Below are 13,447 nucleotides of genomic sequence, written 5' to 3'. Positions count from 1 at the left end.
CTATTTTTAATCTGATTCTGGTTACAACCTCTGCTGGCTCGAGTGGCACAAAGGATCCAGCAACAAGCAAGGTAGAGTCCATGATCCACTGACCCAAAGTCTACTGTATACTGGCAGCATCCCTCTTTATGCTGATTTTGCAGTCCCCGATAATGATCCATTTGTTTCCTTGATAGAAGCTGGCAATAGAACTATATATAACTCCATGTGGTTTCACAAATTCTGGACAGTTAATTTATTCCACTAAAAAAGAGCTTTATCACAAGAAGTCAGGAGATCCATTCTATTGCAAACTTACCTTTAGAGTCTAGAACTTGCTTCAGTTCAATGTTAATTGACATTCAACTACCATTAGGTGCAAAGTAGGCATTACTGTACATCAACATTTGTATAACAATTCCGTCATCGCTTTCAATCCAATGACAATGAGAATGGTTCCTTCCAAGTGCTTGCAAAACACCTACTGTCATGACAACAAATGATTACACAAATGGCGCTGATGATATACATACCCTCCAACTGTACCTTTTTTATGGTCTGTACCTGCCATATAGGGCTTTGTATCGATTTTCGACTCTCCAAATCAACACTGAAAGTATAAGAAAGGGGACGTGACCACGTCCCTTTTATCCGTGGCCATGCCTCCTTTCCTAATTTGTACCGGTTTTCATATGTAAAATGTTGGAGGGTATGGATATAGAGTGAGACTACGTTAGTGAAATGTTGTTGGTGACGTGCTAAGAAGGACACAAGCATGTAGAATGGATCATGCAGGACATAACCAGAAGGATGGGAGCATAACTGGGAATGGGTGGGAGAGATGTGGCGTCACAGTGATGTGCTGATCAATACTGATTGTTAAGGAGCAGTGGGAGCAGAGTACCTTGAGGCTAGGCTGAGGGAAAAGGCCTAGGTTGCATGCTTTAGCGTAAGTGAGGCTGGATAGTTGCATACTCGACAGGGTCTCCGCTGGCGTGAATGGAGCTCCCAGGGGCGGGAGGTGACGCCAGGGCAGAAGTATCCAGCTCAGCATACTGGACATATAGGTCCGTTTGACCAGAACTCTGCAGATCAGAGCAGCAGAGAGTCAGACAGAGAGGTGGAGGAGTGAGGGACAGTTGTTAGGAGAATGGGAAAGGGTAGGAAGGTAAAAGAAGCTAGAAGGCAGTAACAAGGATATAAAAGAAATAAGGGTAAAGTGACATCAGAGGAAGAAAGCAATAGAAAAATAATAAAAACAAATGCAGGACAAATCATGTAACAAAAAATATTTTCAGCATTCTATTAGTAATAGTTAGTTATAGAGTGTAGAGTATAAGAGTGTAAGTCCTAATCCTGAACACACGGCAAATTATTTGTTCTTGTTTGGCAGGTTATTTTAGAAGCATCTTTCTGCATCTTCGCAAAGGTAAATGGGCTCATGCTGAATTTGCAGCATATACATAGAAAAACATAATAGTGTATATGTACGCCACTATGCTGAAACAAGAGGCATCGCTAGATGCATACAGGTCTACAGCTGTAGCCTACGGGCCAGGTTTATGTCGTGCATATGTACAAAAGTTTGCCAACATTTATTTTGATAAAATGCACTCACAATGAGGTTTGATTTAAATATTAAAAATAATCTGTATCATAAACCAGGGGGGAAATTTACTAAGCTCCCGATTTTGACCGTATTTGCGTTTTTTCTTCAAAGTGTCATCTCGGGAATTTACTAAGCACAAATCTCGGCAGTGATGAGGGCATTCGTATTTTTTTGGAAGTCCAAGAAAATTTTACGAATGAAAACACCATCGGTCAAATACGTCTGTTATTTTATAGAACTCGTCATTTACTAAAATTTGTATTTCACAAACACTGCCGGCAATAGCCAAACACTGCTGTGAATAAATACAAATCGTAAAAAAAAGCAGTTTTAAAATAGACCTGCTTTATTTTACCGAGTTCTGATAGGCATGCACGGATCCGTGAGATCCGTGCATGTTTATCAGTGGGAAGGGGTGGGAAAGTGTTAATTTTGTTTAAAAAAAAATGCGTGGGGTCCCCCCTCCTAAGCAAAACCAGCCTCGGGCTCTTTGAGCCGGTCCTGGTTCACAAAATATGTGGGGGAAAATGACCGGGATTCCCCCATATTTCATAAACTAGCACCGGGCTCTGCACCTGGTCCTGGTTTCAAAAATACGGGGGACAAAAAGTGTAGGGGTCCCCCGTATTTTTGAAACCAGCACCGGGCTCCACTAGCCAGGTACATAATGCCACAGCCGGGGGACACATTTATATTGGTCCCTGCGGCCCTGGCATTACATACCCAACTAGTCACCCCTGGCCGGGGTACCCTGGAGGAGTGGGAACCCCTTGATTCAAGGGGTCCCCCCCTCCAGCCACCCAAGGGCCAGGGGTGAAGCCCGAGGCTGTCCCCCCCATCCAATGGCGGCGGATGGGGGGCTGATAGCCTTTTGTAAAAATGAGAATATTGTTTTTAGTAGCAGTACTACAATTTCCAGCAAGCCTCCCCCGCAAGCTGGTACTTGGAGAACCACAACCAAATCGGCACAAATACGAATTTTAGTAAATATACCCCCAGGTATGTTGTGTGTTTTTTTCTTGTGAGCAAATGAAAGTAGAAAAACAAAAAGAATTCTAAAACAAATAGAATTGCAAATTCTAAAAATGATGCTAAACACCAACAAAAATATATAGTGGCGGCGTGAGTAATGCAGAAAGTTTCAGAGTTGGATCCGCAATCACGGGTGTCTAGCTAGTACTGGTTCTATTCGGCAGTGTTTATGTGCACCAACCATCATGCACCCGCCAGCAAATTGACGGTTTGGAAATACACAAGCAGCACCATACCGAACGTGGGGCCGATTCAGCATGGAATGCTGCTGCGGCAGCGTTCGCATGCTGGGACCTTTTTAAGTGTGCGCACGAACAGCAGCCGCACTGTGCGTACGCACACTATGAGATACTATGCCATCTCGTATCTGCGAAAGCCTCTGCCTGATTGACAGGCAGAGGCTTTCGCGGGGCGGAAGGGGGCGTCGCGTCTGCATTTAGGGGGCATTGACTCGGCATGGGAAGTGCAGAGTCCGGACAATGGAGGCGTGCCCAGACCATTCGCAGGGCGAGCTGTGGTGGCTGCGTGACATCACATACAGCCACTGCAACCCGAAGCATGGCGGGTAGTTGTCTGCCTTCGCAACTAGGCTGCGTCGGCAGAGGGCTACCCTAAACATACGAAAGCATTGCTGCTGTGCGATGGTTTCGCATGTTTCTTGGGGGAGGGCCGGATCCGGCATGCTGGGCGGTTTTGCCCTATGCTGAGCGTCTCCCCGCATGTCAGAGTATTGGATCGTAGATGTGCAATTTTTTTCCGCAGATATACGATTCATGCTGAATTCCCCCCTCAGTCAGCAGTTGCACACTCCTGAACCCCGTTCCATCTCTCTAAGCATAAGGTGGGACAAGTTCTCTATCTCCATAGGAATGTCAGCTTTTCTACATGTAAATGTATGGATCTTATGCTAAGCAAATTAGTGTATGCCCAACGCAGAATGAGCCCCAAAGTCACAATAGCCTTGCCTTAACCTGAATGGGACTTGCAAGGAAACATTACAAATACCGGTTATCTGCCACTTCATATGCGCTGTAAATAAAATCACAGTTATTTTCAACTCACATGTTTTAAGTGTATGTGTCATAGATGTGACAGATGTGCAGGACCACATACCCCCGTTATCACACGCCACGTAAGACAGAGGCCTAATTAAGATCAGACGCTTGTCCATAAATCACATCTTGCAGAATGTTTGTAAATAATTGTGCTATTTTATTGTCGACTTTAATGTCCATTATAATGTTCCATTTATGTTGCATGTTTGTGTTCTGTGGAATGTATTACATATTAAAGTAGAAGAACCAAGCACATTAAATATGCATAAAGCTTCATGTAGAAGATGTAGGGCTTGATGCTGAGCTGGACTGTAATTGGATGTATGAGAAGAAATGTGTATATCACCTGTGTGCAGATTTCTACGCATCTGGGGCACCTGTCCCCTATACGTATGCATGGTTTGCACACTAGCACCAGCCCTAGATTAGGTACAAATGATAGGCTGGGAAATAGGTGCATGTATGCTCCACCCAACTTTGGGGGTAATTCTGAGTTGATCGCAGCAGGAATTTTGTTAGCAGTTGGGCAAAACCTTGTGCACTGCAGGGGGGCAGATATAACATGTGCAGAGAGAGTTAGATTTGGGTGGGGTGTGTTCAATCTGCAATCTAAATTGCAGTGTAAAAATAAAGCAGCCAGTATTTACCCTGCACAGAAACAATATAACCCACCCAAATCTAACTCTCTCTGCACATGTTATATCTGCCTCCCCTGCAGTGCACATGGTTTTGCCCAACTGCTAACAAAATTCCTGCTGTGATCAACTTGGAATTACCCCCATTATCACAAATATATTGCAATATGCTCCCCTTATAATTGTTTGCATGCTGTCATTTATTGTCGGCAGTATGCAGGAAAACCTTCTTTGTTGGGACAGCCCTTCCAATAGAGAGCTGTCCCGGGAATGTATAAACTTCTATGGGCCTGATTCAGATTTGGACGCAAGCCAGAAAAAGCAAGTAAATCTGTATCTGGAACAAACCATTTTGCAATGCAAGGGCAGGAAATACATTTATATTGTTTCTGTGCAGGGTAAATACTGGCTGCTTTTGCATGTAGCCCACAAATGTTACGCAGCTTTATTTTTACACTGCAATTTATATTTCAGTTTAGGCACACCTCACCCAAATCTTACTCCCTGTGCACATGTTGCATCTGCCCCACCTGCAGTGCACATGGTTTTGCCCAGTTGCTTGCTTTTTTGGTTTGCTTCCACATCTAAATAACCCCCTACTGTATATGCGCATGTTCGGCCTTCGTTCAGTGCATGCGCCAGCCGTAAGCTGTGAAGAGGGATTCTTTGGATCGCTCTCCATGGATTTTCATGTAATAAGCCCCAGCGGTGTAACAGGGCGGCAGTGCACCTCCTAAGTGCATGATGTCATGCAGAGGCGGGTGGACCACCAGCAATGGGAAGTCCAATACTGCCCGGAGCGTCCTGAAGATGGTCTGAGTGGCAGTACAGGGGGGATGACGTCAAGAAGCTAGCTGTCTGTATCCCAGCAGTCAGAATGCTGACATCGGAATATCGACAGCCACAGAATGTCGACACCAGAGTCTCGGTGTTGGCATTCTGGGCGGGTTAGGGTTAGGGCCAGGGGGAGGGGTTAGTCGGGTGGGTTAGAGTTAGGGTCTGGGGAAGAGGTTATGTTTATGTACCACCCGGGGAGGTAAGGGTTAGGCTGCGGGGAGGGTGAGGAGGTTAGGGTTAGGCTGCGGGGTGGGTGGGGAGGTTAGGGTTAGGCTGCGGGGTGGGTGGGGAGGTTAGGGTTAGGCTGCGGGGAGGGTGGGGAGGTTAGGGTTAGGCTGCGGGGTGGGTGGGGAGGTTAGGGTTAGGCTGCGGGGTGGGTGGGGAGGTTAGGGTTAGGCTGCGGGGAGGAGGGGGAGGTTAGGGTTAGGCTGCGGGGAGGGTGGGGAGGTTAGGGTTAAGGTGTGTACACACGGTAAGATTTTTTCATTCGATTCTGACTATATAGTCAGACTCGGATGAAAAGATAGTGCAGATCGCAAGGTGACAGTCACCTTGCGATCCCGATCCGATGCCGATGCGCGGCCCCGCGCGGTCGGCATCGGCAGAAAAAATAGGCTGTGCAGGCAAGTCAATCCTGACTATCTCTATAGAAGAGATAGTCAGGATTGACACTTAGCCAAAATCGCACATAGCCAGCATCGCAAGCACACTCATTATGTGCTTGCGATACTGGCTAAGTGCCGACCCGGCCCCCTGTCGCACGGTGAGAATCGGATAAGTCCGAATCTCACCGTGTGTATGCACCCTAAGGCAGTGGGGTGGTTGGGGAGGTTAGGGTTAGGCTGCGGGGAGGAGGGGGAGGTTAGGGTTAGGCTGCGGGGTGGGTGGGGAGGTTAGGGTTAGGCTGCGTCGAGGAGGGGGAGGTTAGGGTTAGGCTGCGGGGAGGGTGGGGAGGTTAGGGTTAGGCAGTGGGGTGGGTGGGGAGGTTAGGGTTAGGCTGCGGGGAGGAGGGGTAGGTTAGGGTTAGGCTGCGGGGAGGGGGTGGGGGAGGTTAGGGTTAGGCACCACTGGGGAGAGGTGAGGGTTGGGAACTAAGAGGGGTAGTTAGGGTTAGACTGCGGAAAGGGAGGGTTAGGGGGTAGGAGAGAGAGAACCATTTATTACCAGGATTATTATCAGGATGCCATGCGTCTGTATTCTGACTGCCGGCATCCCGTCAGCCAGGATATCATAACGAATCCGTACAGTGGCTCTGCAGAGTGCTATTCCAGGCAGAGAAGCAAGGACCATGGGGTAGTGATGGTGCCACCCCCAAAGCCCTGTGCTCTGTGCAACGCCACCGCTTGCACTCCCTAGTTACAGCCCTGATAAGGCCATACACTTCTGCAGCAATCGCCTTCTCATGAAGGCATTGGCTACCTGGCATAAACACTGGAAAGTTACACTTTCCGGAGCTTCATGCATGCGGGCACAATGTAGCCCCATAGAATCCTATGGGGCTTGCTGTGCCGCAGCATCGCAGCACATATCAGAGAACTGTTGAATACATAGGAGGATACATATGTGATGCGGCAAGCCTCCATCATTTTTCAGAGGATTTAAGGTATTTTCTTCTATGTTTCTTCAAACCCTACTATAGGTGCGATTGAAATGCGTCTGACTCATCCATATACTACGCATCCAACAGTTCATCCTGAAGCAGTAACGTCATATGTTTTCACACATCGCAGATGTTTCTTGGGCCTACAATGCTGTTAATATTGCCCGTCAGTGACAGACTTTATCATTTTCAAACTAACCTAGCTATGGTGGTCATTCCGAGTTGTTCGCTCGCAAGCTGCTTTTAGCAGCTTTGCACACGCTAAGCCGCCGCCTACTGGGAGTGAATCTTAGCTTATCAAAATTGCGAACAAAAGATTTGCAATATTGCGATAAGACATCTCTGTGCAGTTTCTGAGTAGCTCCACACTTACTCGGCATCTGCGATCAGTTCAGTGCTTGTCGTTCCTGGTTTGACATCACAAACACACCCAGCGTTCGCCCAGACACTCCTCCGTTTCTCCAGCCACTCCCGCGTTTTTCCCAGAAACGGTAGCGTTTTTTCACACACACCCATAAAACGGACAGTTTCCGCCCAGAAACACCCACTTCCTGTCAATCACATTACGATCACCAGAACGAAGAAAAAACCGTGAGTAAAATTCCTAACTGCATAGCAAATTTACTTGGCGCAGTCGCAGTGCGAACATTGCGCATGCGCACTAAGCGGAAAATCGCTGCGATGCGAAGAAATTTACCGAGCGAACAACTCGGAATGACCCCCAATGTACTAAAATTAACTTGCAGGAACAGCGGTTGGAAGAAATGATGTCTCTGCGAGTTACATCCCGTATATATACTGAAGAAGTTTTTCACATTTTCGAAAGACTCCTCCTAAGTTTCTGTCACTACAAATGCGCACAGTGTCAGTTACCAGTGCTGGTCAGAGAGTGGATGAGAGGGATCATAAGATCCCTCTTCTATGAGAATGACTCCATAGGCATAAAGTGGTTAACGCCATCTGAGGCGTTACAGGCTGCTTTATTTTTACACTGCAATTTAGATGACAGTTTGAACACACCCTACCTACATCTAATCAATTCACAGAATGCAGATATGCGCACCCCGGGGTATTATGGGATAATTGTTCAAGTGTAGATTTTGTGAAGAACGTTCAATATGTTCAAATCCTTCCCTTTGAATCAGAACAGAGTTCCTCCTTTTTCCCTCAAAGAAACAGAAGTGAGGGAATATATAGTGAAGTACAGTTTTATTGTGGGTGTAAATAACATAGATAAACAATAATATACAATTCCACCAACTTGTAGTGGGGCAAATATGCGTACCAGATTGTGTGGGGTCCCCAACAAGGTGACACCTTGAGAAAGGCTCCTTGAGAGCAGAAACGTGTTGGTGCTGTGGGACAGACTGCGACAGATCCAGCAAGAGGGGGAGTACCCAGGATTACCACGGCTAGAGGAGTAACAGTGCTGAGATCCCGGGAGGTATCTGTTTACCACCTCACAAGTGCTATAGGGTAACCATCGCTGGGGACCCCACGTATTCTGGTACGCATATTTGCCCCACTACAAGTTGGTGGAATTGTATATTATTATTTATCTATGTTATTTACACCCACAATAAAACTGTACTTCACTATATATTCCCTCACTTCTGTTTCTTTGAGGGAAAAAGGAGGAACTCTGTTCTGATTCAAAGGGAAGGATTTGAACATATTGAACGTTCTTCACAAAATCTACACTTGAACAATTATCCCATAATACCCCGGGGTGCGCATATCTGCATTCTGTGAATTGTTTAAACGTTTCTTTGGAAGTGGGGGTGACCACTTCAGCGGAGTGTGCAGCACTGCTGTGTTGGAGCGCTGGTTTGAAAACGTTTTTCTAACACCTACATCTAATGCCTCCTACACATTTGCTGAGGTGCCCGACAGACGATTAGGATGACCGCCGACCCGACGGCGACGGCGGTGGTGACGGGGGGAGTGAAGTTACCCCATAGCCCTGCATACTAATATGGGCGATATTGTCCATATTAGCTTGCAGGCACAAACAAGCTGGCACCAACGATGAACAGCGCATCCTTCATCGTTGGTGCCTACACACTGAAAGATATGAACAATTTCTCGTTCATTACTGAACGAGATTGTTCAGATCGGCCGCACACATCGCCAAGTGTGTAGGGCCCTTCTCTCTTTGCACATGTTACATCTGCCCCACCTACAGTGCAGCATAGTTTTGCCCATTAGTGTGCTTTTTTGGTTTGCGAACAACTCTGAACAACCCCCTATGGGGATAATTCTGAGTTGATCACAGTAGCAAGTTTGTTAGCAATTGGGAAAAACCATGGGGGGTCATTCCGAGTTGTTCGCTCTGTATTTTTTTCTCGCAACGGAGCGATTAGTCGCTAATGCGCATGCGCAATGTCCGCAGTGCGACTGCGCCAAGTAAATTTGCTATGCAGTTAGGTTTTTTACTCACGGCATTACGAGGTTTTTTCTTCGTTCTGGTGATCGTAATGTGATTGACAGGAAGTGGGTGCTTCTGGGCGGAAACTGGACGTTTTATGGGTGTGTGTGAAAAAACGCTACCGTTTCTGTGAAAAACGCGGGAGTGGCTGGAGAAACGGAGGAGTGTCTGGGCGAACGCTGGGTGTGTTTGTGACGTCAAACCAGGAACGAAACTGACTGAACTGATCGCAGATGCCGAGTAAGTCTGGAGCTACTCAGAAACTGCTAAGAAGTGTCTATTCGCAATTCTGCTAATCTTTCGTTCGCAATTTTGATAAGCTAAGATTCACTCCCAGTAGGCGGCGGCTTAGCGTGTGCAAAGCTGCTAAAAGCAGCTTGCAAGCGAACAACTCGGAATGACCCCCTATGGGGGTAATTCTAAGTTGATCGCAGCAGGAAATTTTTTAGCAGTTGGGCAAAACCATGGCCCTCATTCCGAGTTGTTCGCTCGGTATTTTTCATCGCATCGCAGTGAAAATCCGCTTAGTACGCATGCGCAATGTTCGCACTGCGACTGCGCCAAGTAACTTTACTATGATGAAAGTATTTTTACTCACGGCTTTTTCTTCGCTCCGGCGATCGTAATGTGATTGACAGGAAATGGGTGTTACTGGGCGGAAACACGGCGTTTCAGGGGCGTGTGGCTGAAAACGCTACCGTTTCCGGAAAAAACGCAGGAGTGGCCGGGGAAACGGTGGGAGTGCCTGGGCGAACGCTGGGTGTGTTTGTGACGTCAACCAGGAACGACAAGCACTGAAATGATCGCACAGGCAGAGTAAGTCTGGAGCTACTCTGAAACTGCTAAGTAGTTAGTAATCGCAATATTGCGAATACATCGGTCGCAATTTTAAGAAGCTAAGATTCACTCCCAGTAGGCGGCGGCTTGGCGTGTGTAACTCTGCTAAATTCGCCTTGCGACCGATCAACTCGGAATGAGGGCCCATGTGCACTGCAGGGGAGGCAGATATAACATGTGCAGAGAGAGTTAGATTTGGGTGGGTTATTTTGTTTCTGTGCAGTGTAAATACTGGCTGCTTTATTTTTACACTGCAATTTAGATTGCGGATTGAACTCACCACACCCAAATCTAACTCTCTCTGCACATGTTACATCTGCCTCCCCTGCAGTGCACATGGTTTTGCCCAACTGCTAAAAAATTTCTTGTTGCGATCAACTTGGAATTACCCCCCATGTGCACTGCAGGGGGGCAGATATAACATGTGCAGAGAGAGTTAGATCTGGGTGGGTTATTTTGTTTCTGTGCAGGGTAAATACTGGCTGCTTTATTTTTACACTGCAATTTAGATTGCGGATTGAACTCACCACACCCAAATCTAACTCTCTCTGCACATGTTACATCTGCCTCCCCTGCAGTGCACATGGTTTTGCCCAACTGCTAAAAAATTTCTTGTTGCGATCAACTTGGAATTACTCCCCATGTGCACTGCAGGGGGGCAGATATAACATGTGCAGAGAGAGTTAGATTTGGGTGGGTTATTTTGTTTCTGCTCAGGGTAAATACTGTCTGCTTTATTTTTACACTGCAATTTAGATTTCAGTTTGAATACACCCCACCCAAATCTAATTCTCTGCACATGTTACACCTGCCACACCTGCAGTGCACATGGTTTTGCCCAACTGCTAACAAATTTGCTGCTGCGATCAACTCAGAGTTAGGGCCCTCATTCCGAGTTGATCGCTAGCTGCCGTTGTTCGCAGAGCAGCGATCAGGCTAAAAATAGGCACTTCTTTGCATGCGTATGGTGCGCACTGCGCACGCGTGACTTACGTTCACAAAAGCCGATCCAGTTTTACACAAGCTCTAGCGACGCTTTTCAGTCGCACTGCTGGCCGCAGAGTGATTGACAGGAAGTGGGTGTTTCTGGGAGGTAACTGACCGTTTTTGGGGAGTGTGTGTAAAAACGCAGGCGTGCCAGATAAAAACGCAGGAGTGGCTGGGAAAACGTAGGCGTGGCTGGGCGAACGCAGGGCGTTTGTGACGTCAAAACAGGAACTAAACAGACTGTAAGTCTCGAGCTACTCTGAAACTGCACAATCTTTTTTTGTAGCAGCACTGCGATCCTTTCGTTCGCACTTCTGCTAAGCTAAGATATACTCCCAGAGGGCGGCGGCTTAGCGTTTGCACTGCTGCTAAAAGTAGCTAGCGAGCGAACAACTTGGAATGAGGGCCTAGGCCCTATGGGGGTCATTCCGAGTTGATCGCTAGCTGCATTCGTTCACTATGCAGCGATGAGGCAAAAAAATGGCACTTCTGGCCATGCGTATGCGGCGCAATGCGCACAGGCGTCGTACAAATGCAACAAATTATGTAGTTTCACACAAGGTCTAGCGAAGTTTTTCAGTCGCACTGCTGGCAGCAGAGTGATTGACATGAAGTGGGCGTTTCTGGGTGTCAACTGACCGTTTTCGGAGAGTGTTCGGAAAAACGCAGGCGTTCCAGGAAAAACGCAGGCGTGGCTGGGCGAACGCAGGGCGTGTTCGTGACATCAAAACAAGAACTGAACAGTCTGAAGTGATCACAAGCGCTGAGTAGGTATTGAGCTACTCTAAAACTGCACAAAAAAAGTTTGCCGCCGCTCTGCGATCCTTTTGTTCGCACTTCTGCTAAGATAAAATACACTCCCAGTGGGAGGCGGCATAGCGTTTGCACGGCTACAAAAAACTGCTAGCGAGCGAACAACTCGGAATGACCACCTATGTTCTTAATGACTCACCCTATGTCTCAGCAACTTGCATAATTTTGCCATTTCGCCTTTTATTAAATTACCCCTCTAAAGGGCAGATTCAGTGAGGTGCAAATCCCCCACTCGGTAAACCTGTGGCTACTGTGCGCTAACCCATAGATTGCAGGTTAAGTGCCCATAATCTATGGATTACCCAGCGTGTTAAGCCCCAGAGGGGCATTAAGTGTACTCTAGGGTAGCAGCGTCAGCACCTCATTGAATAGGTAAACCCCGCAACTAAATAAATCTGCCCACAAGTGTATATCGTAGACGGGAAACATTTCACGGTACCAGTAGCAGAAAGTTATAATCATAATATTCAGCTTAAGCAATGAAATGTTGAGTAGCGTGAGAAACCTAATTAGGAAAATGTATATTTAAATAGCTATGTCAGAAAAAAGTCCATTCCTCAATAGCAATCGGTATTGTAAAGCTCTGATATACAGTACAATCAGTGGCGTATTCATCTCAGGCTGTCACACTGATAATACGTGTCACTCAGCTGCATGAAAGAGAGATTACACACTGGCAAACACTGACACTAATAGCCTTCAGTTGACAAAATAAAATACAATTTTTGACACAAACTTAGTCGCAGTAGGAGATAAACATGCTATTTCCTACCAGGTGTTACTATATATTCCGAGTCAGAATATTAATTCCATTTCCTTTATTATTTCAGAGAAACAACTTTATAGAATCTATTATTTCAATGTACCTAGTTATCTAGTGCGCAGACATTTTGACTATATTCTCGTTTGGCCTTGTTTATAACGAAGTAATTGGCAGGCGGGGGATAGAGATAGAGCAATGTAGAGCTGGAGGAATTTACTTGCATGTAGAACATAAAGCAGATCTAGAACGTCATATATCCTGTCCTCATTTAGTGGTGGCCAATGAGATGCAGTGCGAATACAGATGTTACTTACGAATGCAGTTTTACATGTGTATATTAAAATACAGGCTATAGAGAAAGAAGCATCATGAGATACACTCTGGTGTATAGATGCGGACAGTGGGGGGGATTCAGACCTGATCGCTGGGCTGCTAACTTTGCTGTCCTACATTCAGATAGTCGCCACCCCCAGGGGGAGTATATTTTCGCCGTGCAAGTGTGCGATCCCATGTATACGCTGAGCTGCAAAAATCCAGTGTGTGCAGTCTCTGAGCGCAGCCCAGGACTTACTCCTACAGGGCTATAGAATCAGATTGATCTGGGCTGGACGTCAGACACCCTCCCTGAAAATGCTTGGGCACCCCTGTGTTTTTCCGGACACTCCCAGTAAACGGTCAGTTCCCACCCACAAACGGCCTCTTCCTGGTGGTCATTCCGAGTTGTTCGCTCTGTAATTTTCTTCGCATCGCAGCGATTTTCCGCTAACTGCGCATGCGCAATGTTCGCACTGCGACTGCGCCAAGTAAATTTGCTATTAAGTTAGGAATTTTACTCACGGCATTACGAGGTTTTTTCTTCGTTCTGGTGATCG

General features: G+C 46.7%; 1 protein-coding gene and 1 long non-coding RNA gene across 7 annotated transcripts in view; one reads left to right on the top strand and one right to left on the bottom strand.

Annotated features, from left to right (window-relative positions):
* NECTIN1 (nectin cell adhesion molecule 1) overlaps positions 1-13,447 on the bottom strand; it is a 383,707-nt gene that overhangs the window by 56,712 nt on the left and 313,548 nt on the right. Inside the window, exon 9 of one of the 4 annotated variants that reach the window (XM_063943512.1) lies at positions 884-1,064. The exons of the other annotated variants lie outside the window; for them this stretch is intronic. Coding sequence (XP_063799582.1) covers positions 924-1,064 — 141 coding nt within the window. The 3' untranslated portion in view covers positions 884-923. The remainder of the gene's footprint in view (positions 1-883; positions 1,065-13,447) is intronic. 4 annotated transcript variants of the gene reach the window in all.
* The window catches only part of LOC134966624 (uncharacterized), a 355,275-nt gene that overhangs the window by 212,564 nt on the left and 129,264 nt on the right, over positions 1-13,447 (top strand). For 2 of the 3 annotated variants that reach the window (XR_010188679.1, XR_010188678.1), the window contains exon 4: positions 1,373-1,408. The exons of the other annotated variant lie outside the window; for it this stretch is intronic. This is a non-coding gene — a long non-coding RNA (uncharacterized LOC134966624). The remainder of the gene's footprint in view (positions 1-1,372; positions 1,409-13,447) is intronic. 3 annotated transcript variants of the gene reach the window in all.

Source organism: Pseudophryne corroboree, chromosome 10 (genome assembly GCF_028390025.1).
Source record: "Pseudophryne corroboree isolate aPseCor3 chromosome 10, aPseCor3.hap2, whole genome shotgun sequence".
In the NCBI taxonomy this organism is placed as follows: Eukaryota; Metazoa; Chordata; class Amphibia; order Anura; family Myobatrachidae; genus Pseudophryne; species Pseudophryne corroboree.
This window is presented reverse-complemented; position numbering and strand designations above follow the sequence as displayed.